The sequence below is a fragment of the Rhinoraja longicauda genome, chromosome 17 (genome assembly GCF_053455715.1).
Source record: "Rhinoraja longicauda isolate Sanriku21f chromosome 17, sRhiLon1.1, whole genome shotgun sequence".
Classification (NCBI taxonomy): domain Eukaryota; kingdom Metazoa; phylum Chordata; class Chondrichthyes; order Rajiformes; family Arhynchobatidae; genus Rhinoraja; species Rhinoraja longicauda.
The window spans coordinates 29,467,610-29,492,727 of record NC_135969.1 but is presented as its reverse complement, the minus strand read 5'-3'; the positions used below and the strand labels follow the sequence as shown (position 1 = coordinate 29,492,727).

At 40.7% G+C, this 25,118-nt stretch overlaps 2 protein-coding genes across 2 annotated transcripts in view; one reads left to right on the top strand and one right to left on the bottom strand.

The window, feature by feature from the left end:
• LOC144601645 (acylamino-acid-releasing enzyme-like) overlaps positions 1-1,593 on the top strand; it is a 53,740-nt gene extending 52,147 nt beyond the window's left edge. The window contains exon 23 of the mRNA XM_078413875.1: positions 152-1,593. Within this exon, the coding sequence (XP_078270001.1) occupies positions 152-260 (109 nt within the window). The 3' untranslated portion in view covers positions 261-1,593. The remainder of the gene's footprint in view (positions 1-151) is intronic.
• On the bottom strand, positions 1,145-25,118 carry LOC144601559 (F-actin-capping protein subunit alpha-2-like). The gene is made up of 10 exons (XM_078413756.1): positions 25,083-25,118; positions 23,877-23,940; positions 21,942-21,993; positions 19,935-19,998; positions 17,350-17,556; positions 12,025-12,104; positions 8,245-8,323; positions 6,056-6,127; positions 4,241-4,303; positions 1,145-1,348 (listed from the first exon to the last, which is right to left on the bottom strand). Exons 1-10 carry the CDS (start codon positions 25,116-25,118, stop codon positions 1,145-1,147), a joined length of 921 nt encoding a protein of 306 aa, XP_078269882.1.

Sequence of the window (25,118 nt, the reverse complement as noted above, 5' to 3'; positions counted from 1 at the left end):
GGATGTTACTTGATGGCATTCCTGTAATGTACCTTGGATCAATGTGCTACGTCGTTTGATGTTTGTGATGACAGTTGTGGCCACTTTGAGCATCATGCATTGCTGAATAGCAGAAGATTTGGAATAAGATTTTTTTTTTCCTTTCTCTTAGGTTATTGTGGTACCCTGATAACCACTCGCTCTCCAATGTTGACACAGAAGCTGATGTGTTCATGAATATTGCCGTGTGGTTTAACTTTGCACTGAACAGACCCCAATAAATTGAGACAATCTAACACAGTAAAGCCAATCCAACTCCTGTTCAAATTAGCTAAGCTGCAGCTAGCATTAATCATTGATCTGAGAGCATTTCCAGTGCCTTTTTGGCTCCATTCAAGAGCTGTGCATTGACCGTACACATTCGAGTATCATTGCCTTAATATTATCTTTCCTGTAAACTAACCATGTATTAATATCCCACACAGAGATTTAAGTAGATAATCTGAGATGACAACTCTGTGTGAATCAAAGGGAATTTTATTAGAGACTGCATGTTCTTTTTTGGTGTTATCATTCTTTAAAATTCAAATATGTAGATCTTGCTGGATTTAGTTAGTCCATCTTTCTATTTGCCTTAATGTTTCTGTGGGGGAATTAAAGGGAGGCACAATTGATACAGCTGGTAGAGCTGCTATCTATATCCCAAAGTTGACCTCCTCTTCTCCCAATTATTCTTTGTTTCCCCAATACAATGCTTCCTGGGTTAAGGCAGGGGTTCCATTCTTCAGAACCAACTTATTTTTAAACAAATTTTGGACTAATGATAAAAGAGCTGCAGAAGTTGTTTTATTGCTATTGGCTTTTCAATAGGACACTCCGGCTACTCGGGCAGCGTGTCTCTCAATACGATTTGCAAAATGTACATCAGTGTGCTAATCTGAATGTTTTCTTCCTGGGTTCGATGTGGCAAAATTCTATCTAGTGCCAAGAAGCCGCCATAAAATCCATCCTGTCAGTCTCCTAAACACTCGTAATAATGTGCAGTACAGAAGTTGGGCGTTTGTAAACTGGGGACGTCCTGCACTGATTGTTCTGCTGCCTGTCGAACATTAATGTATGAATGATAGTAAAATCAAACTTTATTTCTCTACATGTTCTTTATTTTTTAAATATGATCACGGATATTATGAGTCGGATTCAACAAAGATTCAGATTGTGAGTCTTGCAGTGACTGTGCCAGGTCCATTTCCCTGACGATTTTGGCGTTGATGATTTTATTCCAGTCAACTGTTGTGTGTGTAAATGGCAACTGCCGTCGGAGACCTTTGAGCAAAGAATCCAGCTTTTGGTAGTTCTCCATCAGTGCAAGCTGGAGGGAGAGAGAGAACAAGAAGCTATTGTTTGGCTGCTCATAATAGAGATTATTGAACTTTCTATCATAGAAGCACTCAAGCTCTGCGACAAACAAAATTATTTCCTCAACCATGATGTGATTTGATAAAATTAAAGTTTGTATGGATACTGGAAACCTCAGTTTTATTTAAGATGTTAATAATGTTCCTCTTCTTGACAATTCTGAGTTTGGGGACTTTGAGGAATGTTTAGGAATATCGCATGTGAAGCAACAATAAAGAAAAATGTGAAAAATGATGCATGTGGTCAGAATCTGAAATGATGTTACATTTCTGAATAAGAGCCTTCTGTTTGCAAATGCAATTTTTTCCCCAAAAAATGTATTCAATAAACCAGTGAATGTATTATCCAGAATTGCCTAATATATATAATCAGATCACTTTTTTAAATTAATTTCCGGTGTGATTAACACAGGTAAAGTGAACTCATCTTGCCTATCCTCAATTGCTTTGAGATGGTGCTGGGCCTTCTATTTGAACTTATGCATTTGGACAGAAAGGAAGCATTACCACACGTAATTAAGAAGTTAGATGTGGTTAAGAAGACATATGGGATAATTCTCCTTTTGTGATGATGAGGAAGAAACTCATGCTAAAAGTGCATGAATCCCTGGTTGGAACGAGAGTCCTTGTCGAGTTCAGGGCACCACATTACTGGACGATTTGTAATGATGTTGTCAAAGTTGATGAAGATCAAATGTGAGGATTTATTAGGCATGATGGGATTTTTCTTCAGGGCAGAGAAAATGAAGAGGATATTTAATCGAGGTGCATAAAATTATAAGAGGCATAGATAGGACAGATCAGATTTGGAACCTTCTACAGTACAGGGACAAATAACTAACAAGGATCAATTGAAGATAATATGTGGATTTGGAGTGGAATTGAGCTGAGAATTTTTACCCTTGCATTGATGAGCTAAGGTACGATTGGGATGTTAAAGACCAAAACTGCCCTCCCTTTTAACAAAAAAAATGATCGAACATTTACCATGTCATAACCTAAAAGAGGTTGTGGCCAAGAGTTGGGAATTGGGATTCATCTGGAAAGTGTTTTTCATTATTGTTACAATAAGCATGAAACTCTGAAAGGCCTCCTCTTTTGCCACTATCGTCTATTTATGGAGGACTCTACTCCTATGGTAATTCAATATTCCCTTCTAGTTTTTTGATAACAGGAAGGAATGCCATTTTATGTCCATATCTAGGTGGTTTGTGCCTTGAAGATAATAGATAAAATATAACTGAGAGGCCAATTTCTTTTGGACATAAAGTATTACAGCAGAGGAACGGGCCCGTCAGTTCACAATGTCTGTGCCGAACATGATGCCAAGTTAAACTAATCTCCTCTGCCTGCACGTGATGCATATCCCTCCATTCCCTGTATATCAATATGCTTATCTAAAAGCTTCTTAAACTGCCCTATTGTATCTGTTTCCACCAACACCACCACCCCTGTCAGCGCATTCCAGGCACCCAACACTCGGTGTGTAAAATAAAACTTGTACCACGCAACCCCTTTAAGCGTTAGCCCTCTCTTCTTAAAGCTATGCCTTCTAGTCGTTGACATTTCGATCCTGGGGAAAAAGGTTGTGATTGTCTAACCTATCAATGCCACTCATACTTTTAGGAAAGCATAAATATTGTGTAGTTTGGTTATGGTGCCTCTTGTTAAAGCCTCAGGAAAATATTCAGGGTTATAAAAGCTGAAATACCACTTAAGTTTACAGTTTAGACCCGATAGAAGATATATTCCAGCAGGAATCGCTGTCTTTGAAAGTAGGACTGAATATACACTTGTTCTGTAGCTATTGATCTGCTCCACTGAAAGTTGAAAATTGTAGTGGTTGGATTATAAATCTTGCATCATTTTCAAAGCACAATGATATTAATTCTGCACACGTGCATGAGGTTTACAGCATATGGGATGTTGCATGATTGAACTTTTTATTATTATAAATTGCCCAACAATTTATTACAAGGTGCAGCCTGTAATTCAAGCCATGGATAGGTTGGCTGAAGGCAGCAATCCATTAATATCACTGCTGTGGGCCTGTCTCCTCAACTGACATCAAACCCATGTTATAAATGTTAAATGTCTGATGTTTAAAAATAAAACTGCACGGCAATAGGCATGGATGTAAAAGCAAGAAAGTGCATTACTGAATGCAAAATGTTTTGTTAACCCCATGTGCCCTATAAACCCATAGAGTCATACCCTTTGAGATTGCGACTCGCCATATTTGAAAGAAATGGGCCGTTAAGGGCATAAATTCTGATAGCATATTGAGAAAAGGTGCTTCTGATCCCAATTAAATAGGGTGGCAGCAATTGGCAATGATTCTGTCACCCCCCATTCCTCGTTATTTTGGGATTCAACCCATCTGGTCATCGGAGTGCTATTAAAGAAGTGTTTTTACTCATCGAATGTCATTCAACTTAACAAACATGACATGTTTAGGAAAACTCGGGATAAAAAAGTAGAGGTTGTGGCGGGACTCGGTACGGTCCAGTTCAGAATTAGACTAGACGCCTTGTAGTGTCCGGTTAGGAAGGTTTTATTTCACAGCAAACGAACAGCACGCACCCAAAGCACTCTCTCTCCTCACACATTCCAAGCACTCGTCGTGACCTTGTCCTCCTTATCACCAAAACCGGCCCCTCGTAATCTCCATGCCGAGGGTTCGATCAGGGAGTGCCCAAACACTCAAGTAGCGCCACAAAGTCATATTCGGTATGCAACAGTTGGAGGACAAGTTGTGAATGTTTTTAGGGTGCAGCCTTGATTTCTCTCCACCGCCGTTACTGAATAAAGTACCCATCCATGTACAAACACTAACCCAGAATTACCTGAAATTCAGCATCAGCATTTTCAATGGCTTTCACAAATTCTGTAGCCCCTTCACATTCATTCTGGTGGAAGAAACAGACATTCGAAATTTAATCAGCCCGTCAATGTTCAATGGACATTTCATCATATGAGAAAATGTGGTCACTCTTGTCAGTATGTCGTCTTTGTGGTGCCCAGGACAGACCGATAGACTTTAAGATGTTATGATATTCAAAGACATCGGGTAATGCAAGAAATTGATGCTGAGGTAAATGATCGGACATCATCTTATTGTTTGGTGGAGTAGGTGTGGGGAATTGAATAGCCTAATTATGCTGCTTGCATTCCGTGTCTATTTTGTCTTTTTTTAATCGTGTAATGCTACTTCCCTTCCCTTTGCCCTCCGTTCATTTGAAGTTGGTGGATGATTGAAGTAGTAGAGTAATAGTTACATTAAGCATGCTGGTCATGTGAAACTATGAGCGTGTGGAGGGCCATTTCTACCTCTGCGGGTCCATTTACATTCCCCTTCCTGCCCTTGCTCCTATCACTCTGATGACTATAGCATGTAGACAAACAAGACTAAATGTTTGGGAAACCTTTTTGCTTTACATAGAGGATGATGAAGTGACAAAGTGCAGCACCAAACTTAATCGACCAGTGGCAATGTCAATATATAACAATTAATTGCAGAGGTATTTAATAATAATAATAATAATAATACATTACATTTATATAGCGCTTTTCATATACTCAAAGACATTTTACAGGGATTTAGAGAACATAGGGAAGTGAATAAATAGATAAATAAGTAAACGAACAGAGAAAGGAGACAGAGGGTGGGGTGACCTTCAGTGGTTGAAGGCAGTACTGAATAGGTGAGACTTCAGTGATGTTTTGAATGTGGTGAGTGTGGAGGAGTCTCTGACGGTTTGAGATAGTGAGTTCCATAGGGTGGGAGCAGCGATGGAGAAAGCCCTGTCCCCCCAGGATCTGAGTTTGGTCCGGATGTGGGGGGGATAGGAGATTGGCAGCAGCAGAGCGGAGGGTGCAGGTGGGAGTGTGCCTGTGGAGGAGGTCGGTCAGGTAGGATGGGGCCAGGTTATGGAGGGCTTTGTAGGTCATGAGGAGGATTTTGTACTGGATTCTCTGGGGGATGGGGAGCCAGTGGAGTTTGTAAAGGACGGGGGTGATATGGTCACAGATCGGGGTGTGGGTGAGTAGACGGGCAGCGGAGTTTTGAATGTATTGAAGTTTACTGATGATTTTTGAGGGTGCGCCATAGAGGAGGCTGTTGCAGTAGTCCAGACGGGAGGTGATGAAGGCGTGGATGAGGGTTTCTGCAGCTGTGGAGGAGAGGCATGGACGGAGACAGGCAATGTTTTTGAGGTGGAAGAAGGCTGTCTTTGTGATGTGTTTGATGTGTTTGTCGAAGGAGAGGGTTTGATCAAAGATGATTCCAAGATTCCGGTAATCTTAATGTAATTCTGCCTATTTACTGACACATCCAACTTCTCATTATCCATTCTTACTGCCATCCCAAACATTCACTCCTGTCACAGTTCTCCATCCTCCCATTTCATAAACACACTAGACCTTTGAATCTTTTCCAGCTTGTTGCTCTGCTGGTTCACTTTTTTTTATTCCAATGTTATCATATTTCAAGACCCTTGCAGTTGAATTTATTTCAACAGGGACATTCTCTTCTATTTGTAATTGATTAAAGGTCCGATTATGTGAGTCAGTGGTTGCATTTAATTTTGTATATATACACAGATCACTCACTGATGCACAAAACTGTAAGCATGCAAATACATTTGTACAATTTTCCTTACATTCACTGAAAGTTTCTGATTCACTTCTGTTTTGCTGGTTAAAGTAATGCTACCCTCCTCAAAGTAATGAGCCTGAAGGAAGAAAAATCAAAGGGAAAAAGTGAATACAATGTTGCAAAAGGGTAACCTTCTTATCCATTCTATCCCCACCCTCATCCTTGCACAATTACTTCACCAGAAGAGTTGTTGAGTGACCTATTACCCATTGTAAATGAATGCTACAGACTTATGATAGCCATGTGACAAGCAAGTGTGCATGAGAATGATTTATCAATTGATTTAATAATTTCCTTAATGGAGCATTCAGGCCTTCAGTATAGATAGAATAGGAAACAGTATAAAAATACAGGAACAGACACACTGAAATGTCTCATACAAAACTGTAATCACCAAATTATCACAAATAAAAAAAATGTTTACTTGGAAGAGAGAGGAATAAAAAAATCCTCACCATGAACTTAAATGACAAATTTCATTTGGAAATAATGATGACTGATATCTATTGTATGGAAAATACTCAGTATTAATTTTACTGGAGGCTTTTCCTTCATTTAATGAGTATAGAATCTAAATCAATTAGCTTAAATTTGGCAGCCAAACAATTGGATTTCAAAAATAAACTGAAAGTTCTTGAAAACAAGAAGAATAAAAAATGCATTAAACTTTTTTTTACAAATTCTCCTGGTACTTGGGAATAATAAAGATCTAGTGCGAAATTGTTAAATGGAAAGTAATTCCCAATCAATGCAATGTAGTTTATGGTCTTGTTTGATAGCATTGAGATGAAAGTCTTTTGCTGTTCGCACCGTGACACCGTGCAAATAAACATGTCCTTCCAGTGCAGACTAAAGTAGTTTATTACAAAGTCCAAGTTTCATTTCAGTCTGTCCTGAGTGAGTGTAAGTAATAACTGCGTTCCTGCAGATCTATGCTAATAATGTCTGGCAGTAAGCATGAAATCTAATTGTGGTTTTAGCGCTATGATCAATGTTGCAAGTGCCAATATGAGAACATTGGACTGTTATTTTGGGTCTGCCTTCTGCCTACCTCATGTATTTGAGAATCCAGATGACTATCACTTAATTCAAGTAAGAATAGCCACATGGATATCAAAAATTGAACAATAAGGAACTAAGTCTCACAGGAAAGAGTGAACAAGGGAAAAGATGTTATTCAAAAAGGGCTTTGGCTATAAACCTGATCTTGGAGCAATTAGGCAGGTACGGAGTTTGGAATGGGCCAACTTGCAATAAAACAGTAACCTTTCAAGTTTTGTTCAATGAATTCATTCTGCTACGCCAACATAACATTCTGCAATTTTTAATCCATTCTGCTGGTAACGTTTTGGAATATGTACAGATAAGATTCTTTATAAATGACATTACTTACTAGATATAGTTGAGATCTTTAAAGCTGCCCACCCAAAGTTCAAAAAATACTATGCTCAGTCAGATCCAATTTTATTGCTCTTTGCAAGTTGACAGTTGCGTAAACTATGTCATGTTAATGGTTACAATCACAGCAACGAGTGCGAAATGGACATGTGTAGGAAGGAACTGCAGATACTGGTTTAAACAGAAGATAAGACACAAAAAGCTGGAGTAACTCAGCATCTCTGGAGATAAGGAATAGGTCACGTTTCGGGTCGAGACCCTTCTTCAGACTGAGTCGGGAAAAGGAAACGAGAGATATAGACGGTGTGATATAGAAAGATATAGAACGAATGAATGAAAGATATGCAAAAAAATAATGATGATAAAGGAAACAGGCCATTCATTGTTAGTTGTTTGCTAGGTGAGAACGAGTACAGATAATGAGATTCAACAAGACGACTTTGAAGCTGGCACGACTTGGGTGGGGGAGGAATGGAAAGAGGGAATGCAGGGCTTACTTGAAATTAGAGAAATCAATAGTCATACCACTGGGTTGTAAGCTGCCTAAGCGAAATATGAGATGCTGTTCCTCAAATTTGCATTTGGCCTCACTCTGACAATGGAGGAGGCCTAAGACAGAAAGGTCAGTGTGGAGAGGGGAATTAAATTAAATGATCACTGCAGGACAATAGTTTTCCTTTGAATATGTGAACTGATTCTGTTTATTGATTGAGAAAGGGTTCGACTTGAATATCAGTCCCAGGTAGCAGAATGCACAATGCCCCCACGTTAGTCCACTACTGTGCTTTTACTGACCTGCACCTTAATTATACCACTGACTTCAGCTTGAGATGCGCAGTGAACAAGATTCCATTCAGATTTCCAGAAGCCATTCCTGAATTGGTGACAGAATATTTTGCTATTAATAAGAATATGCTTCCACAGGAAGTAAATATAGTTACAACGCCATTTTAAATATGGCCGTTGAGTAAAGTGTGCTATAGAAGCTATTGTCTGCTTAATGAGGGACATAACAATTTTTATTTGTGTGGTGAAAAAAAATTGGTGGAAGGGGGATTTGAACGACATATAATTCAATTTTAATTTAGTTCTTAATTATTCTTACTCAGTGATAAGTCCATCACATTTCATAATGTTGAAACCGTACTTTCCGATCTGAAATGGAGCTATTATTAATAGACACTTAACAATCTGAAATTAACTTCTAACCTCCAGAGGATATGGAGCTATTATTTATAGACACTTAACAATCTGAAATTAACTTCTAACCTCCAGATGAGTGATGTCTGCATTCAATGTCTATTTCATTAACTTGGTTCTAAATAGACCTTTTCCAAAAGGTTGGAGAAAGCAACTAGTAAGCGCTGTGCCATAGATATTCAGCGTAATATGCTTTATGTGTTTTATCATCAGTGGGGTGCGTGAAAAAAACTTCACTTAGTAAAAATATCTCAAGATTTAAATAATGAGGAAGCCACTACAGAGGGATGAACAAATCTTTGGAAGAGGATTAAGGAATCTTCTGAGCTTGCAAAGAAGAAGAGGGTGAGCGTTTTAATTAGTAGTCCAGGGTTATGCATGGGGATAAGAAACTGCACTGATAATATGCGGATTGCCTAGAAAAATGAAGATAAGTCACAGTGGGTATCTTGCTCCGTGGCATCAAATCTGGTTTGCATTGCGTTAGAATGGATATAATGGTTAGCCCAGGACAAATAAAGTCTTTGTTCCACTTTGGTCACTTGCACTGGAAGATGAAATCACTTCATGTGACCCAGTTGCATTTTCAATTTCAATGGAACATTTGGACTGCCGATGACAAAAATGTATTCCTTGTAACTGTAATTCTGAACTCTTAGGCTACCTCGGGATAATTATTGTTTTTCATTTTTGCACCAAAAATTCTAAAAATAACCATTGATGCTATTCTAGCTAAATGCAAGGCGTATCAGTTCCCATGGTCTATACACAAATGGCCAGGCTTGTTAAACTCCACAACATTCGAAGAACATCCTATTCTCTCTCTATATCCTGCCCTTCAACACTTAGTTTCTATATGTACATTGATATCACTTCTTCACTGTCATCTCTGGTCACCCATGGGTCGAAGGTGGCAATATGTTTGGTATCAGAAATGTCTTCCAACTAAATGTTGGGACGAACAAAGGTTTTATCCCCATCATGAACTATGAAGCTAAATCAGAGTATTTGCAATTTTGGTGTTATATTTTACTATGAGTTTTCACATCATATTTGCCACAACTTCATAACATCATCTGGTTTTGCCTGTGCTTTAGTTAATCTATAGCTGCAACTTTAATCTATGCCTTTAATCTCTTGAGACCTGACTTTTCTAAGACAATCTTATCTGGCCTCCTTTGTTCGACTATCAACTTTCAAACATAACCCTACGGTCTGTGCGTTAATCTGCACTCATACTCTCCAACCTTTTACACGGGCTCCCTAACCACAACTTCAATTTAAAATTTCTCATCTTGTTTTCAAATCGATCCACAATATCTCTGCAACCTCTTCGGTATATTACACGGAAATAACTGTGTATAACAAAACTTGGTTTGCCAATTCTCTCTGAATTTGATTGCTCCATCATTGGCGGCCATTGTTTTAACTGCCAAGGCTCCATGCTTAGGAATTCCCTCCTAAAACTCATTGACCCGATACCTTTTTTTTCTTCCTCTAACCAAAACTTCAATTTTAAAATTCTCATCTTGTTTTCAAATCGATCCACAGTATATCTGCAACCTCTTCGGTATAGTACACCAAAATATCTGTGTATAACAAAACTTGGTTTGTCGATTACATGTGGTTAAAGTGCACATTGTCAGATACTCTTTGGACAAACATTTGGTCATCATTTGTAATATTTCTTCATCTGACTCAGTATCAATTATGTATTTTTAACAGTAACTGATCGATTTTGGAACACTCTACCACTTAAAAAACAGTAAATAATTGTGCTGAAATTATCCACTGGTGCAGGTGATCCATAGCTTTCCAAGGGGCCGTTACTGGATACCACAGCTGTGTGGTTATCATAGTCATAGAGTTGGACAAAGACACAGCATAAAACAGGCTTTTCAGCCCACAGAGTACACATCAATCAACAAGTACCTGTTTTACCCATGCCCCCACTCTAATCCATTTTATTCTCCCATATAGACACAAAAAGCTGGAGTAACTCAGCGGGACAGGCAGCATTTCTGGAGAGAAGGAATGGGTGATGCTGTTCAGCTGTAATTTCTACATGGTGAAACCAAAATGTATAAAAATGGCCTTTAGCAAAATCTAACAATGTGCACTTTAACCACATGTGATTTGTTTTCTATTGCAAATCTCAAATTGTGGAATACAGAGGCAAATAAATAAATGATGGGTCTTTGACCCAAACATTATGAAGGGCACTGTATATCCACAAGGCTTTTAGGGAGTGAGTTCCAAGATTTTGACCCAGCAACTGTGAAGGAATGGTAATATATTTCTAACTCAGGATGGAGGGCAACTTCAGTTGGTGGTGGTTCCCATGCTTTTGCTGCCCCTTGCCTTTCTACCTAGTTAAGGTCATGGATTTGGAATGTGTTGTCTATGGAGTCCTGGAGAGTTGCTGTGGGACAGGGCCCAGCCAATCAGGTGCAAAGCCGATCAGAACCTGGCCCAGCCACCAGCAGAATGAGGAGAGATGTGCTGGGAGTATTCCAGGGAGCTCTGTGGCCCGTAGACTGAGAACCCGCCCGGAAGGTCCAGCTTCCCCACCGGAGACCGGGAACTGGACTGCCCACTGCAGTGGTGGACGCATGTTGCAGAACAGAACCTGCCTAGTAGGCCCAGCCTGCCCGCTGCATACCGTTGACTCGCCAGCCACGGATGGTTTACCCGCGCCGCGGACTGGAACCCCGCCCAGAAGGCCCGGCTTGCTCGCTGTGGATTGAGGACCCACAGGGACCCACCTGGAGGGCCGGTAAGCAGTCCTGCTGCCGGAGGGAATGCACTGCCTCGCTGGGAAAGTGGGCCGCTGGAGGCCCCGCAGCTCCCTGGAGCTCGGCTGGACCGGGCACCGCTCCAAGAGGTCGAGCACGTGGACTGGACGTGGCCTAAAGCAGCAGAGGACACCATGGCTACGCTTGGCCAGGCTGACCCTGCAATGCTGCCAGGACAACAGACCTTCATGGTCAGATCAAGATCCCTGCACTTTCAACAACTGGGACTTGAAAATGTTGTCAAACTGGCAACTGTATATTGTCTCAGTGTACTACTGCTATACACTTGTACTGTACCTGGGATGCTTATCTAATATGTATCTTAAGTGCTTATGTTTTGTGTTACTAGTACTGAACTTGAATTCCAAAAATCACTACCTCGGTCTTGTGACAAATAAAGTACCATATCATACACCCTGTAGATGGTACAAACTGCTGCTGTTGTCTGTTGGTGATGGAATTAGTTAATAGTTCTGGATGGGGCACCAAGCAACCGGTCTGCTATGTGTGTATCTTGGACGCCGTGGATCAAACAAAATTGAAAGGAATGAAGTACACTGCAGCAATATAACTAACTCACCAGAACTCGTTCCGTTGAAAATTATGAGATTCAATGCAGGCAGTGATTATTTTCTGGTCCCCATATATCTTCCCATATACCTATCAAAGCAAAAGATTACTGTGCTTAGACCCTTCCACCAGGTACAAATTTGAGAAGATATATATATATATATATATATATATATATAGACAAACATTTGGTCATCATTTGTAATATTTCTTCATCTGACTCAGTATCAATTATGTATTTTTAACAGTAACTGATCGATTTTGGAACACTCTACCACTTAAAAAACAGTAAATAATTGTGCTGAAATTATAGACAATAGACAATAGACAATAGGTGCAGGAGTAGGCCATTCAGCCCTTCGAGCCAGCACCGCCATTCAATGCGATCATGGCTGATCACTCTCAATCAGTACCCCGTTCCTGCCTTCTCCCCATATCCCCTCACTCTGCTATCCTTAAGAGCTCTATCCAGCTCTCTCTTGAAAGCATCCAACGAACTGGCCTCCACTGCCTTCTGAGGCAGAGAATTCCACAACTTCACCACCCTCTGACTGAAAAAGTTCTTCCTCATCTCCGTTCTAAATGGCCTACCCCTTATTCTTAAACTGTGGCCCCTTGTTCTGGACTCCCCCAACATTGGGAACATGTTATCTGCCTCTAATGTGTCCAATCCCCTAATTATCTTATATGTTTCAATAAGATCCCCCCTCATCCTTCTAAATTCCAGTGTATACAAGCCCAATCGCTCCAGCCTTTCAACATACGACAGTCCCGCCATTCCGGGAATTAACCTAGTGAACCTACGCTGCACGCCCTCCATAGCAAGAATATCCTTCCTCAAATTTGGAGACCAAAACTGCACACAGTACTCGAGGTGCGGTCTCACCAGGGCCCGGTACAACTGTAGAAGGACCTCTTTGCTCCTATACTCAACTCCTCTTGTTACGAAGGCCAACATTCCATTGGCTTTCTTCACTGCCTGCTGTACCTGCATGCTTCCTTTCATTGACTGATGCACTAGGACACCCAGATCTCGTTGAACTCCCCCTCCTCCTAACTTGACACCATTCAGATAATAATCTGCCTTTCTATTCTTACTTCCAAAGTGAATAACCTCACACTTATCTACATTAAACTGCATCTGCCATGTATCCGCCCACTCACACAACCTGTCCAAGTCACCCTGCAGCCTTATTGCATCTTCCTCACAATTCACACTACCCCCCAACTTAGTATCATCTGCAAATTTGCTAATGGTACTTTTAATCCCTTCGTCTAAGTCATTAATGTATATCGTAAATAGCTGGGGTCCCAGCACCGAACCTTGCGGTACCCCACTGGTCACTGCCTGCCATTCCGAAAGGGACCCATTTATCCCCACTCTTTGCTTTCTGTCTGTCAACCAATTTTCTATCCATGTCAGTACCCTACCCCCAATACCATGTGCCCTAATTTTGCCCACTAATCTCCTATGTGGGACCTTGTCGAAGGCTTTCTGAAAGTCGAGGTACACCACATCCACTGACTCTCCCTTGTCAATTTTCCTAGTTACATCCTCAAAAAAATCCAGTAGATTTGTCAAGCATGATTTCCCCTTCGTAAATCCATGCTGACTCGGAATGATCCCGTTACTGCTATCCAAATGCTCAGCAATTTCGTCTTTTATAATTGACTCCAGCATCTTCCCCACCACTGATGTCAGACTAACTGGTCTATAATTACCCGTTTTCTCTCTCCCTCCTTTCTTAAAAAGTGGGATAACATTTGCTATCCTCCAATCCACAGGAACTGATCCTGAATCTATAGAACATTGAAAAATGATCTCCAATGCTTCCACTATTTCTAGAGCCACCTCCTTAAGTACCCTGGGATGCAGACCATCAGGCCCTGGGGATTTATCAGCCTTCAGTCCCATCAGTCTACCCAAAACCATTTCCTGCCTAATGTGGATTTCCTTCAGTTCCTCCATCACCCGAGGTTCTCCGGCCCCTAGAACATTTGGGAGATTGTGTGTATCTTCCTCAGTGAAGACAGATCCAAAGTAACGGTTTAACTCGTCTGCCATTTCTTTGTTCCCCATAATAAATTCCCCTGCTTCTGTCTTCAAGGGACCCACATTTGCCTTGACTATTTTTTTCCTCTTCACGTACCTAAAAAAACTTTTGCTATCCTCCTTTATATTATTGGCTAGTTTACCCTCGTACCTCATCTTTTCTCCCCGTATTGCCTTTTTAGTTAACTTTTGTTGCTCTTTAAAAGAGTCCCAATCCTCTGTCTTCCCACTCTTCTTTGCTATGTTATACTTCCTCTCCTTAATTTTTATGCTGTCCCTGACTTCCCTCGTCAGCCACAGGTGTCTCTTACTCCCCTTAGAGTCTTTCCACCTCTTTGGAATAAATTGATCCTGCAACCTCTGCATTATTCCCAGGAATACCTGCCATTGCTGTTCTACCGTCTTCCCTGCTAGGGCCTCCTTCCAATCAATTTTGGCCAGCTCCTGCCTCATGCCTCTGTAATCCCCTTTGCTATACTGTAATACCGACACTTCCGATTTTCCCTTCTGTCTTTCCATTTGGTGTAGGTGATCCATAGCTTTCCAAGGGGCCGTTACTGGATACCACAGCTGTGTGGTTATCATAGTCATAGAGTTGTACAAAGACACAGCATAAAACAGGCTTTTCAGCCCACAGAGTACACATCAATCAACAAGTACCTGTTTTACCCATGCCCCCACTCTAATCCATTTTATTTTCCCATAGACACAAAAAGCTGGAGTAACTCAGCGGGACAGGCAGATCTATATATATCTATAGAGATATAGATCTCTATATCTCTATATATATAGAGATATAGATATATATAGAGAGATATATATATAGAGATATTGGAGAACAACTATGAACACAAAGATGGGATGGAATGGCTCTTCTTCAAGCCTCGACTTTTTATTAAACTATTTAAATCAAGAAGATCCCTTGTTTAAAAGACATTGATTAAGATGACCTTGAAAAGTGATAGCACAATTGGTCTGGATATATCTGGCCCAGAGATGGAAGATCTTGATTATCATTCAGCAATCTTTTCTGTGTTTGAGGATATTGCTGAGGATATATTGAGCTCAACCACTCTTCCTCTTACCCAACCAAAGAACATGTTAAGGAGGGATGAAAATTAGCAAAATAAAATTGTAATGGGAAGAAAGAAATGGCAAAAGATTTAACGAGGAGTTTGTGAAAACATTTTTTCCCCAGGGAGTGGTAAGTAAATGGAACTTGCTGCCTGATGGAGATCTTGAAGTGAAAGGCATTGATTTTTTTTTAAGGGAAGCTGTATAGGAAGCTGTATAACTGTATACAAGAGAAAGGAATAGAAGATTTAGTGAGGAAACGTTGAGTGGGGCAATAAGGCTGATGTAAACTACAAAAACTAAATAACCTGGCTTCTACAAACTCTATTTAATACTACACACACACATCAGTTTTGTTTTTATCTTCGAAACTGATTGTTGCTTAACATCCTTACAGAGATTTTAACACAATCGCTAATATTTCAGTTTGTACAAAGTTACACTTTGGAATGCTGACCTATTCATTACTAATGAAGTTTGTACAGCTTTCATAATGCTGAGTTAATTGACCTGGGAATAGAAACCTAGCCAGTGGTCCAGGCTTTTATTTATTTGATGTTTCAATCAGGTTGGTTGAAATTATCCCAAGGTCAGATATCTTCTGATTTGACATACATGTGTGACATTGACTCTCAGCAAAATCAGTTGATACTGATTTTGCCTCTTAATTCTGAACAGAGAACATATAACAGTACAGCACAGAACAGCCCCATCGGCCCACAATGACTGCGCTGAACATGATGCCAAGGCAATGTCTCACCTATCCATGCATAATCCATATTCCTCCATTTCCTGTATATCCATATGCCTATCCAAAGGGTTCCTGAAATGCAACTATTGTATTTGCTTCAACTACTAAACTGACAGCGCATTCCAGGCACAAGAAGGTTGCCCCACGCATCTTGTTTAAACTTTGATCCTCTCACCTTAAAACCTTGGGGCCTAGTACGGTAGTTAATTTTTTCCATCCTGAAACAAGGATATTATGACCAAAATGAGTACTTTGTTGCAAAGTGGAAGTTGTTTCATTTGATAAATGAACGGCTTCTTCATTCTTAAATGGTCGACAAGCAACACAAGAAATCCCCGCTTAGAGTCTTTTGTACCTTTCAATGTGGAAGCATTTTGTAGGTTAACAAATTATGCCTGACTCCTAGGCTGTGGGAAACTGAAGGTTTTTGTCAACAAATATATCCCCTCAGTTTACATAAAAGAACAGAGACCCACAAAAACTTCCATGTATGAAAGGAGAAAAAAAAAAGATATCCATAATAAGTGTCTAAAAAAAAATTCTGATACTACTCTTCCTGCAGCTCCTGTTCCTATAAGGCACTGTCGGTGATGACCAAGTTTGTGTATGTTCTTCGAAAGCAATGTTAACAGCAGAAAAAACTCCAAGGAATTTGCTGCTGCATTCCTTGAAGTTTTCATTACTGATAAATTGACATAGAGGTATTGTCTGTTCCTGTTGGGAATAGATGTCAGGTTTGCAATACTTGTGTTTCCATCCACGCCCAGTATAGTGCTTGAGTGAACTTGAGGATGTTATTTTCTGGGTAAAATAATCTGTTTATTTGCTCTCACCCCGATGACTGCAATAAAGCTACTCATCTTTTGATTTTAGTTTCAACTACTGAATACAATAAGAGCAAGTCTGTTTCAGGATGTGACACTATAGTCTGCCCTCTGCCTTTCCTTTGGTAGTATATTTTCTGGAGGGCCTTTCTGGCTCAGTTTCTGAGCTGTACATTAATCATATGGTTTTTCACATGTCATGAGAATAAGAACACAAGAACACAAGAAAATAGGAGCAGGAGTAGGCCAACCGGCCCCTCGAGCCCGCTCCGCCATTCAATACGATGATGGCTGATCCTACCCCAACCCCCTTCCCACTATCGCCCTTCTTTCCACCCGAAAGAACCGTGTGATCTCCTGGGAGAGGCGAAAAACCGGATTAAAAACCCAGGCCAATTTGGGAAAAAAATCCGGGAAATTCCTCTCCGACCCCAAGCTAGGCGATCGAAACTTGTCCAGGAGATTACTCAGGGTCTTACTATACTAACAATAGCTCATGTCCACTTCCCTGCCCGCTCCCCGTAACCCCTAATTCCCTTGTCTATTAAAAAACAATCTATTTCCGTTTTTAAATTTATTTAACGTTCCTGCTTCCACTGGAAGGAAATAGTACCATTTCCAGAGGATACTTACAGAAAGATTGCCCATTGGATAGTGCTTCTTCACATAGCTGGTGAGTGCACTTTCGATAGCCGCCCTCCAATTCTCTATGGGGTTTACCACAGGGCATGGCTGGATGTCAGAAACAGTCTTGTTTAGGTGATCAAACTTAAAAATAACCTTCTGCTTTGGATCCAGAAAGCATCCGTTTGTTAAGTCACCATGTTCAGTGATTAGTACCTAAAGAATAAATAGGGAATGACAAAGATCTCCCAGAAAATAGAACAAAGTTAGAAGAAACTCAAACCAATCACGTCTCTTTCCACCTTTCCTTGCTGGTAAATTGTTGGAAACCTGGTGATTTTGTGTCTGAAAAAAATCTTAGTGAGCCACCCTGTGGCAGGATATGGAATTACAGCTGTTGTTTAAAAATTACAAACTCTTGGGCAATTCTTATGCTTATCACATCAACATGTCTGATCACTGAATAAACTCATTTTGTGCAGATCACAGGTTTGATGCTCAAACCTTGCAAAAATAGTTTGAGAGTTAATGATATAATTTACTTGAAAGATTGCAGATGTAATCAGTGATTGCATTTTCACGCAGGTATGATAATGAGGAACGTTGTGCTGCCAAATTTAGTACCTGGCTGTTAGCTGCGACGTTAACTCTGTCTATAGTTAGACTTTTTGGTCTCTTGCACACCAGGATCATTGTGGCATCAAACCTCAGTGTGGTGAAACATCGGGCCACTCTAACTATAATGTTTTGTTTAGACTTATTGTCCGCTCCGAGGCTGGTCTCAAATGTTAAGATTTCTTTTTAAAAGGTGAAGGTAGCTGAGCAGTCTTGGCAAAAAAGCAATTAAATGGAATAATGTATCAATCTTGATTTTACTGAGTACATGAAGAGCGAATACATTGAGGCGGATGCATGGCAGGTGCAGTTTAATGTGGATAAGTGTGAAGTTATCCACTTTGGTGGTAAGAATAGGAGGGCAGATTATTATCTGAATGGTGTCAAGTTAGGAAAAGGGGACGTGCAAGAGATCTGGGTGTCCTAGTGCATCATTAACTTTATTAACTTTATTTATATGCTGTAACTGTAATTCTTTTTTGTGCACAATCTGCAGGCATTGCCACTTTCATTTCACTGCACATCGTGTATGTGTATGTGACAAATAAACTTGACTTGACAGTCACTGAAAGGAAGCATGCAGGTACAGCAGGCAGTGAAGAAAGCCAATGGAATGTTGGCCTTCATAACAAGAGGAGTTGAGTATAGGAGCAAAGAGGTCCTTCTGCAGTTGTACAGGGCCCTAGTGAGACCGCACCTGGAGTACTGTGTGCAGTTTTGGTTTCCAAATTTGAGGAAGGATATTCTTGCTATTGAGGGCGTTCAGCGTAGGTTTACTAGGTTAATTCCCGGAATGGCGGGACTGTCGTATGATGAAAGACTGGAGCGACTAGGCTTGTATACACTGGAATTTAGAAGGATGAGAGGGGATCTTATTGAAACATATAAGATTATTAAGGGGTTGGACACGTTGGAGGCAGGAAGCATGTTCCCAATGTTGGAGGAGTCCAGAATCAGGGGCCACAGTTTAAGAATAAGAGGTAGGCCATTTAGAACGGAGATGAGGAAAAACTTTTTCAGTCAGAGAGTTGTGAATCTGTGGAACTCTCTGCCTCAGAAGGCAGTGGAGGCCAATTCTCTGAATGCATTCAAGAGAGAGCTAGATGGAGTTCTTAAGGGTAGCGGAGTCAGGGGGTACGGGGTACTGATTGAGAATGATCAGCCATGATCACATTGAATGGCGGTGCTGGCTCAAAGGGCCGAATGGCCTCCTACTGCACCTATTGTGTATTGTATAAAGTAACGTAGAAAAGTTCAGCACAGAAACAGGTCATTCAGCCCACAATGTCCATGCTGAACAAAATATTAAATAAATATTACTTTGGTTTTTTTTCTCTCTCTGTTTCCCTATTAGCCATGACCTGTTTGTTAGCTTTCTAATCTGAATGTGGGTTTTGGTTGCAGAACAAAGACTTGAGCACAAATGGTCCAGGTGGATAGTCCCATGTTGTGCGAAGAGAGTACTTCACTGCAGGAGCTGCTCTCTTCCTCATCAAATGTAATTTCAAGGCCATGCCTGCCCTCCCAGTGGTGTTACAATTCTTACATCGCTCTCTTCAGTACCCATTCAAATAATCATCTCACGTTCTGCGCGAGATAACCACTTATGAGGTGTTTGCGCAGTAATCAACCAGAACCAGATTCGTCACTGGAAAAGAAAATTATATCATTATCGCATTAATTTTTGTGGGACCTGATATACAAATTGGTAGCTTTTCCTTCTGCATTGCCGCATGGAAAAAGTATTCACCAATAGCAAAGTGCTTTCAGCTCTCTGCAGATCATGTTGTGCTATATTTAAATTAAAGTCTTCATTTCTTAATTTATGGCTTCTTTATTTCTCACTTACAGCATCTTTGCTGGCTTGCTCTAACCCAACTAACAAGTGGTCATTGGGCAAAAAAAAATAACAGCTGGAATATATTGTAGAGAATTGTGAGGTGTACAGTGGAACAGAATGGTAAACAATGCACACTTACCTTTTCTGTACCTGCCCCAACTGAAACAGGGATGAAATGTTCCAGGTTATATTTTGCAGTGATTCTGTAAAATAACATACAGGCAGTTAATTCACTGTTAACTTGGCTTTTTCCCTTGGGCCATGATCAAGCGAAAAGATCTTACATCCAGTAAACAAGAACATGGGCTGCTTCCCTCAGCAATTCTGAAAGATCAACCTGCCGAATAGCAGCACATCCCTCCCATTAATTATATTCCCATGGTAGACACAAAATGCTGGAGTAACTCAACGGGTCAGGCAGCATCCCGGGAGAGAAGGAATGGGTGACGTTTCAGACCCGAAACGTCACCCATTCCTTCTCTCCCGGGATGCTGCCTGACCCGCTGAGTTACTCCAGCATTTTGTGTCTACCTTCGATTTAAACCAGCATCTGGAGTTTTTTGTTCCTAATTATATTCCCATTATGTACTTATGGACTTTAACAATTAACCTAATGTTCAACCCTTCTGAATGCCAACTGTATGTTTAGAATTAATTTTAAAATGCAGCAATGCAAGGCTCTTACATTTCTTGGCAAAATTATCTCCTCCTTTTCCCCCAGATGAGGACGTTCACAGGTCTCGGGGTGGTTTGTTCTGGGTTACGACAGGACTTCAGTATCTCACTCGACACACTTATGGGACATTTTATCATCAATCCCCTGGCTAACCCTAACTTCATCAGACCTGTACAAGCCAGCAGGGCTTTTGGAGAGCGACAGAGTGGGAACTCTGAATACTTTTATCCCACCGTAGCTTTTCACACTGGTGTGGTAATTCTCAGTCCGAGTGGCACTTGATAATTGGCGCAATCATGTTACCTCTAGCATGACAGCGTCTACACCTTAGTATCTCCTTCAACAGCACCTGATGTGGTAGTATGCAATTGGAGCCAGGCTGCCATTGGCCTGAGTTTCTTGAGGTTGATAGCCACGGACAGTTCAAGGGCCCATGATTGAGGCATGGCAGTGATAAATATTCCATGCTGGAGCCCACCAGGCCAGAAGAAGAAGCACTCAAGTAAACTATCTACAGCTTACACCAGAGCAATGAATACTGTTCAGTCTTAGTTTGTGATCTGAAAGTGAAACTCGTTTTTAAAATCTTTACATATTGTGCTTCTGCAATAGTAGGTGGCTTCGCAGTGTTACATTAAATGGATGTCAACGCTTATAATTGAATTGATGAAATTTATTTGAGGACTGGGATAAATATTGGACTGTGGGGATGGGTCTTCAGCGAGTTCCTGCTGAAGACTTCCTATTCTAGGATAGTATCAGAGCTTGCTTAAAATATTTTGATCTCATATTTTCTTCCAGTTTTGATCAAAAGTAATCACGTTGAGACATTTTCTCTTTCCGCTGATGCTGGTTCACCTGTTGGGTATTTCCAATGTTTTTTGATTTTATTTCAAAATGGCAGCCGGGGGAGAGGCGAGGGATCAGCAGTCGATGGTTGCGGGCCGCGGGCGGCCGGAGCACCGATAAGGGTCGGTGGCGGCGGCGGGAGGCAAGGACTGGAAGCGACCGAGGAAGCTGTGTGGCCGGCGGTGGCAGCAGAAGGTTGGAAGCGATGCGAGCCGTGGGCGGTGTGGAGATAAATGGGGATGCTAGAGGCTGGCGAGATGGCGTGACCTGGACAGCTGTTGTAGATCAGCCCGCTATAACCAAAATCCGTTATGAAGAGGTCCATTAAAATGAGGGCCTTAGTGTCGACTGCATATTTACCCCCCAATCCTAAATCTATTTGAATGATTGCCTGAAATGAGACAAAGGTGAGGAACCCTTTGAGAAGAAAATCATCAGAAGTGAAGCATGAATCATACAGATAAGGCATGAGCAGAAATGTAGTGTTCCATTAACGTTGGCAGATTAAAGAACAATACATCAACCACAATTCTAATTTATTCCCTGTGTCCTTGCCTCTTTTTATGTGGGAATAAAGATCAAGAAGACAACAACATAAAGTTTCTCGAAGCTAATGCTCACCTCCCTATGTTCTCGCATATCAGGTGGTCATCATTTAGTAAAGCTCGCATATCTGTGGGGATCAAGAGAAGGGTTGCGATCTTCACTAAGTCCTGTGTCTGTACATTTACAAGTCATCCAGACATTAACCTTAACCCTGAAGATAGACCCTAGTCCTTGGCACAGCAAGACCTATTATTGCCAGGGTTTTTACCAAATATTGTTTTGGAGCCTTGCGAATGCACTTATGAGCCAGTCAGAGTGGACAAAAGGTTGGGTATATTGTGTTGCTTTTGGAATTCCATGGGTTTTCTGTGAGGATTATTAACTTTGACCAATCACAGAAGCAGTCATTTTAAAAAGGATATTTTACACCAAGCAGACAGTAATTTCTGTTTTGCACCAAACACAATGTGACTGTTTTGTATTATTTACATTTGAATGGAAATTTAATATTGTTTGGAGCATAGTGAGCCATTTTTATACTTATCGATTTGAAGGGTGTTACAAAGCATTTGAACACCAAATGCTGCAATTACACATTGTCAGGACTTGGATGATACATCTCATTGCACTGTACATTACAAAAATATGCAGGTTAAAAGAAGAGCACAACTGAGCTGAATTCAGTTGACATAGTTTTGACTTTGTCCAGTACAGCGATTTGGTGGTATTTCTATTGCAATTTACCAAAAAAAAAGAGAAAATTACCACTGACGGAACTCTGCAGTGTGGCAGGTGGGACTTAACCATTTGTCAAGCCAGCCATCTTTGATTGGTTGAGAATATTAAACCTGACAATGCTGGAGAGAAATGCCGGGGCTGCTACTTGTACTTGTCTCTTCATTTCTTCATGTTTAGGTCATAGGAGCACAATTAGGCAATGCAGCCCATTGAGACAACTCTGCTCTTCAATCCTAGCTGATCTGTCTTTCCCTCTCAATTCCATTCTCCTGCCTTCTCCCCATACCTTTGACAGCCTTGCTAATCAAGATTCTGTCATTTCCACCTTAAAAATACCCAAAGACTTGGCCTTAACAGCTGTGTGTGAATTCCACAGATTCACCAGCCTAAAGAAATTCCACCTCATCTCCTTTCTATAGGTACGTCCCTTTTAATCTGAGCCCTCTGGTGGAACCAACTGTTGGGAGGAGTGCACAATCCTCCCCTGCTGTGTAATTTTCCAACTTTACCAACAGGTTTTGACTTTGGCTGATTCCCCACCCGCCATACAATCCTTGTTCCTCGGCCAGGTAATTGTCCAGCCATCGATGGTTTAAATGACTCCTAACAGGCAACAGAGATGAAACTTTCACTACCTTCTGAAGCTGCATTAAATTCTTCATGTGAAATGACTTTGCCTAACTGTTACAAACACAACAGGCACACTTGCTACATTAGAAGCTATCTGGGCTATATCACCTACAGGGAGTCCAGTAATGGTGAAATCATATTTTATATATGAAGTGATGAGTCATGCACAAATATTTATTTGCTTCACTGCAAACTAAATTGCCATTTAGTTCTATATTCACTGCATCCTCAATGGCAACAGAATATTGGCATTAAACAGGGTAAGGAAAATAATTTGAAAGAATGTTCATTCCAATAAGAAACCACCATCTGTGGGCTTAAATTTGTAATTCCAAGTTTCAGTAGGTTTGAGGGTCAGAGAGTTTAGGCTCACTGTCAGATATCACCGATTGAATGTCTGGTCTTCCCCAAAAGGAGCAAAGAGTTTTTCTTAAAGTAAAAGCCAATCTTTATCTATGGCTTGTTGTTTAAAGAGTTAACTTGGGAAACGACAGTAAACTTCATTTGTCCATTTATCCCTCGTCAATCATCCAGTATTTTACAACCTTGGTTCATTTTGTTCACACATTAATTCAAAATAAAATTGTATATTCCAGAGTATTGGTACCAACCTCTGGAATGTTTACAGTGATGGATACTCACCATTGACAACTTCACTGAACTCACCAGGAGGGGCCTGGGAGAGAATGTTACTCAGGATGTTAATCTAAGGAGTGAAACCAACATAACAAAATTAAGTCATGTCATGCAGAAAAGGATAAATAAAGTGAAAAGACTCTTACATTATTTCGGTATAGAGTTATGAAATAAGTTACTAGAGAAACAGTGAATGCATCAGCACCAGGATGGTCATGTAAGGTTGGACTATCTAAAAAGGTTCAATGGTTTGTTTATTGGCTTCAATGGTGTTAAACTCTCGGAATTCCTTCTAAACTTTTTAGCCGATCTACTTATTTCACTTTTGAGAAAGTAAGCTTCAGAACAATTCACCATTGCTGACTTAACTGTGGAAGTTCCGAGCAAGTAGTTCTCACAGCATAAGAGTCTCTTTATTCTTACTTGAAGTGAATTGAATTGAATAGAATAAATTTTATTTGCCAAGTAATGTAGAAAAATAACTGCAAATGCTGGTTCAAATCGAAGGTATCACAAAATGCTGGAGTAACTCAGCGGGCCAGGCAGCATCTCAGGAGAGAAGGAATGGGTCATGTTTCAGGTCGAGACCCTTCTTCAGACTAATGTCAGAGGAGGGGGCGGGACAGAGATAGGATGTAGTAGGAGACAGTAAGACAGTGGGAGAACTGAGAGTTGGAGGGGAAAGAGAGGGACAGAGGAACCATCTGAAGTTAGATAAATCAATGTTCATACCGCTGGGGTGTAATATAGAGAATATTGATTTCTCTAATTTCAGATAGTTCCTCTGTCCCTCTCTTTCCCCTCCCCCCTCCCAGTTCTCCCACTATCTTCCTGTCTCCTACTACATCCTATCTCTGTCCCGCTCCCTCCCCTGACATCAGTCTGAAGAAGAGTCTCGACCCAAAACGTCACCCATTCCTTCTCTCCTGAGATGCTGCCTGGCCTGCTGAGTTACTCTAGCATTTTGTGATACCTTATTAGCCAAGTATGTATACATACAAGGAATTTGCCTTGGTGCTTTGACCGCAAGTAACAGCACGATATACAGTAGACAATTAAAAATAAAACACTATAATTTAAACATGTGAAGAATGAAATAAAATATCAGAGCAATGAAATAAAATACCAGAGCTTTGTGCTACACCTTCTGGTGTAACGATTAAAACCTTCCCCACACAATAAATTAAACCAAAAACAGAAGATAACTCTTACTTTAGTCACTCTTGAGAGGCATGACTTTTTTGCCAT

Coding starts and splice junctions, on each gene's coding strand:
- LOC144601559 (XM_078413756.1), bottom strand. CDS start 25,118: ATGGCAAAAAAGTCATGCCTCTCAAGAGTGACTAAA. Junction 12,105..17,349: donor ATCCAATGGGCAATCTTTCT/GTAAGTATCCTC, acceptor TTGCTTTGATAG/GTATATGGGAAGATATATGG. Junction 6,128..8,244: donor GTGGTATAATTAAGGTGCAG/GTCAGTAAAAGC, acceptor TTCTTCCTTCAG/GCTCATTACTTTGAGGAGGG.